Below are 2,909 nucleotides of genomic sequence, written 5' to 3' on the forward strand. Positions count from 1 at the left end.
TTGTAAGGCATCGGTTGCACGGGATGGGTTGTATGGGATCGGTTGTATGGGATCGGTTGTATGGGATCGGTTGTATGGGATCGGTTGTATGGGATCGGTTGTAGGGATCGGTTGTAGGGGATCGGTTGTATGGGATCGGTTGTATGGGATCGGTTGTATGGGATCGGTTGTATGGGATCGGTTGTAGGGATCGGTTGTAGGGGATCGGTTGTATGGGATCGGTTGTAGGGGATCGGTTGTATGGGATCGGTTGTATGGGATCGGTTGTATGGGATCGGTTGTAGGGGATCGGTTGTATGGGATCGGTTGTATGGGATCGGTTGTATGGGATCGGTTGTATGGGTTGTATGGGATCGGTTGTATGGGATCGGTTGTATGTACATTGTATTCGTTAATTAATGCAAAGCTATAAACCCAACTCCACCAAGCGCTTAGTGGGGCTGAAGTAGCTGTGGTGTTTTAGTGCTTTAAAGTTGAAACTGTTGTGTGTTACACATTAACTAAACCACGTTGGACAAACATTCCATGCATCCCAGGTTGTGGAAGAATCAAAGTCCGGGGTTGAAGTCGGCCCCACGTTTGGTCTCGATAAAAGTGGAATCGCTGGTGTGGAAGCAACAGGTGTATATGATGTCTATGTTATATATATGGTGTCTATGTTGCCTGTGGTCAGTGGCACAAATAGATGTTTTAAAGTCGGTGTCTCATTTTGTCACAATGGTTAAAAATGTAAAAGATTTTGTTTAATCCCTTGCAACGGTAAAATCCAGCGTTTTATTTGAAATAAATTTTCCATGTTGGGTTTTTATAATATTTATGACAGTTATATAAGATGTTTATGTTTTTAGGCACAGACAAACCCGCTGAACCAACGGAAGACCGTGACAACGTGAACGATGATGAAAATAAAGATGAGAAAATGGAGAGTGATGAAAAAGCTGGGGAGGAAGGAGAGGTGGGTGGTGACTATGTCCTGATGTGCAGACCTATATTCCCCGAGTGGAAGGTGGTGGAACATCTTCTGTTTCAAAGGTTGGGGTAAAGTGTCACCCCATGTACCCCTAATGTTTCTCCCATGCCTACGCAGTACATACTCTATCTCTTACTATTCAACCCCTTGTTACCTCACCCATATTGAATGGGGGCATAATTTAACATGTTGTAACAATACCCATTACCCCGCATAGAATGAAGTAAAGATTGAGCGCAAGTTACCTGAAGGCAACATCGCAACAGCTGCAGCGGCTGCCATTAGCGCTGCTGCTGTGAAAGCCAAGTATCTCGCTCAAATCGAAGAAAGGAAAATAAAAAGTCTGGTTGCTCATCTTGTGGAAACACAGATGAAGAAATTGGAAATTAAACTCAGGTTTGTGGGGTTTAGGGGGTAACAGATTTGCATCATAGAAACTGCTAGTAGCAACATATACTTAGTAGTTTTTATATTATTGTACAACCCAGAACCCACATACACCCGATTGTAATATAACCTACGTATATTAGTTAGTTGAAGGTTTATAAAGATTATTTATCATAGTTGTTAATATGTTGGCTGGAACTTAAACTGTCTGTTGTAAAACTTTCACTGATTATTCAATGAAGGTTCAGCATATGTTGTGTGGAATATTCGTTGAAACTTCCGTTTGCTGCAAATAGGTTCAGAGAATCTAAGTGGGTGTAACTTGTGATCATAATAAGTTTAAGAATATCGGTTCAGACAGTTGTAGTAATGTGTGCATGAGGTGGTATGCAGGTTATACATAAAGTTCGTAGCGAAGTATTTAGATATCTCTTTTATTTTGCAAGGCTGTATAAAGATAGACGTACGCAAGGTGTAAGCATTCAGATATAACATCCAGGTTGATTGGATTTATACAGATTGTAGTTTGTAATGTTCAGACATACAGTGGTTACCGCAGGTTGAATATACAGTGTATGTTCAGGTCTTTAGATGATCTCGATGAAATGTTGAGCAGAGAGAGAACGTTAATTGCGCTTGAGTCTCAACAGTTAGTCAAAGATCGGCAAGAATTTCTTTTTAAAGCGTCGAAGTAAGATTGTATGTTGTGGGCGTGGTGGATTGTGTGATTTGTTGTTTCATATTTATAATGCAATTTTCATCTCAAACGTTTTAAAAATTAAACCTTTAGTAGTGTCAGGGTTTTTAAATTTTTTAATTGAATTGTATAAAAATCGTATAATACACATGGAATGTCATGTTTGTATTGAAACTGACAAGAAACCTCACGTTTAACCACCAACTGCAGGCATTTTGAGGAATTGGAAACGATCATGGAGCGCGAGCGTGAACAGCTGGAATACCAACGTCAACAATTATTACAGGAACGACAAGGTTTCTTACACGAACAAATCAAATACGCTGAAGCTAGGGCTCGACAAACACAGCAGGTTGGTGAGGTTGGAATGCTTGTATGTAAGCTAGAGGTCGTGGGTTCGAGGCTTGATGCCGCCACCATTGTGGGCTTATGTGACACTTAACGACAATTGCTCCAACCAACCCAGTGGTCACTAATGGGTTTGTCAAGAAAAAACAATTACCTACAAAGTTACATACATGGAAACTTGTAAGCGGGCGTTTATGAAACAAAACACCTATGTTATAAGACTAAACAAATTCCATCGAATATAGTGTTGACATAACAACCAATATGCACCACAGGCGAAACAGATGACGCAAGCCCCACCCAACCAACCCCAACCAACCAACCCACTTCAGCAAGTCCATGATACCAAACAACAAGCACAGGTACCAACCAAACCTTATATACAAGTAATATCTTTTGCCGAATCTATTTAACAACTTTTTATAATCGTATAATGAAATGATTACAGTATGTTCCTCGAGATAGATACGGATGTAACTTCGTGGGAAACTTATTTACATTTTTTCC

At 40.4% G+C, this 2,909-nt stretch overlaps 1 protein-coding gene across 2 annotated transcripts in view; it reads left to right on the forward strand.

Moving 5' to 3' along the window:
- The window catches only part of LOC100184235 (SWI/SNF complex subunit SMARCC2), a 7,439-nt gene extending 4,609 nt beyond the window's left edge, over nt 1–2,830 (forward strand). The window contains exons 12-15 of one of the 2 annotated variants that reach the window (XM_026837823.1): nt 849–955; nt 1,188–1,366; nt 2,265–2,406; nt 2,678–2,830. In XM_026837823.1, coding sequence (XP_026693624.1) covers nt 849–955; nt 1,188–1,366; nt 2,265–2,406; nt 2,678–2,815 — 566 coding nt within the window. In that variant the 3' untranslated portion in view covers nt 2,816–2,830. The remainder of the gene's footprint in view (nt 1–848; nt 956–1,187; nt 1,367–2,264; nt 2,407–2,677) is intronic. The other variant, XM_026837824.1, reaches the window with a different exon arrangement.
- The last annotated feature ends 79 nt before the right edge of the window (nt 2,831–2,909 follow it).

This window comes from Ciona intestinalis, unplaced genomic scaffold (genome assembly GCF_000224145.3).
Source record: "Ciona intestinalis unplaced genomic scaffold, KH HT000024.2, whole genome shotgun sequence".
In the NCBI taxonomy this organism is placed as follows: Eukaryota; Metazoa; Chordata; class Ascidiacea; order Phlebobranchia; family Cionidae; genus Ciona; species Ciona intestinalis.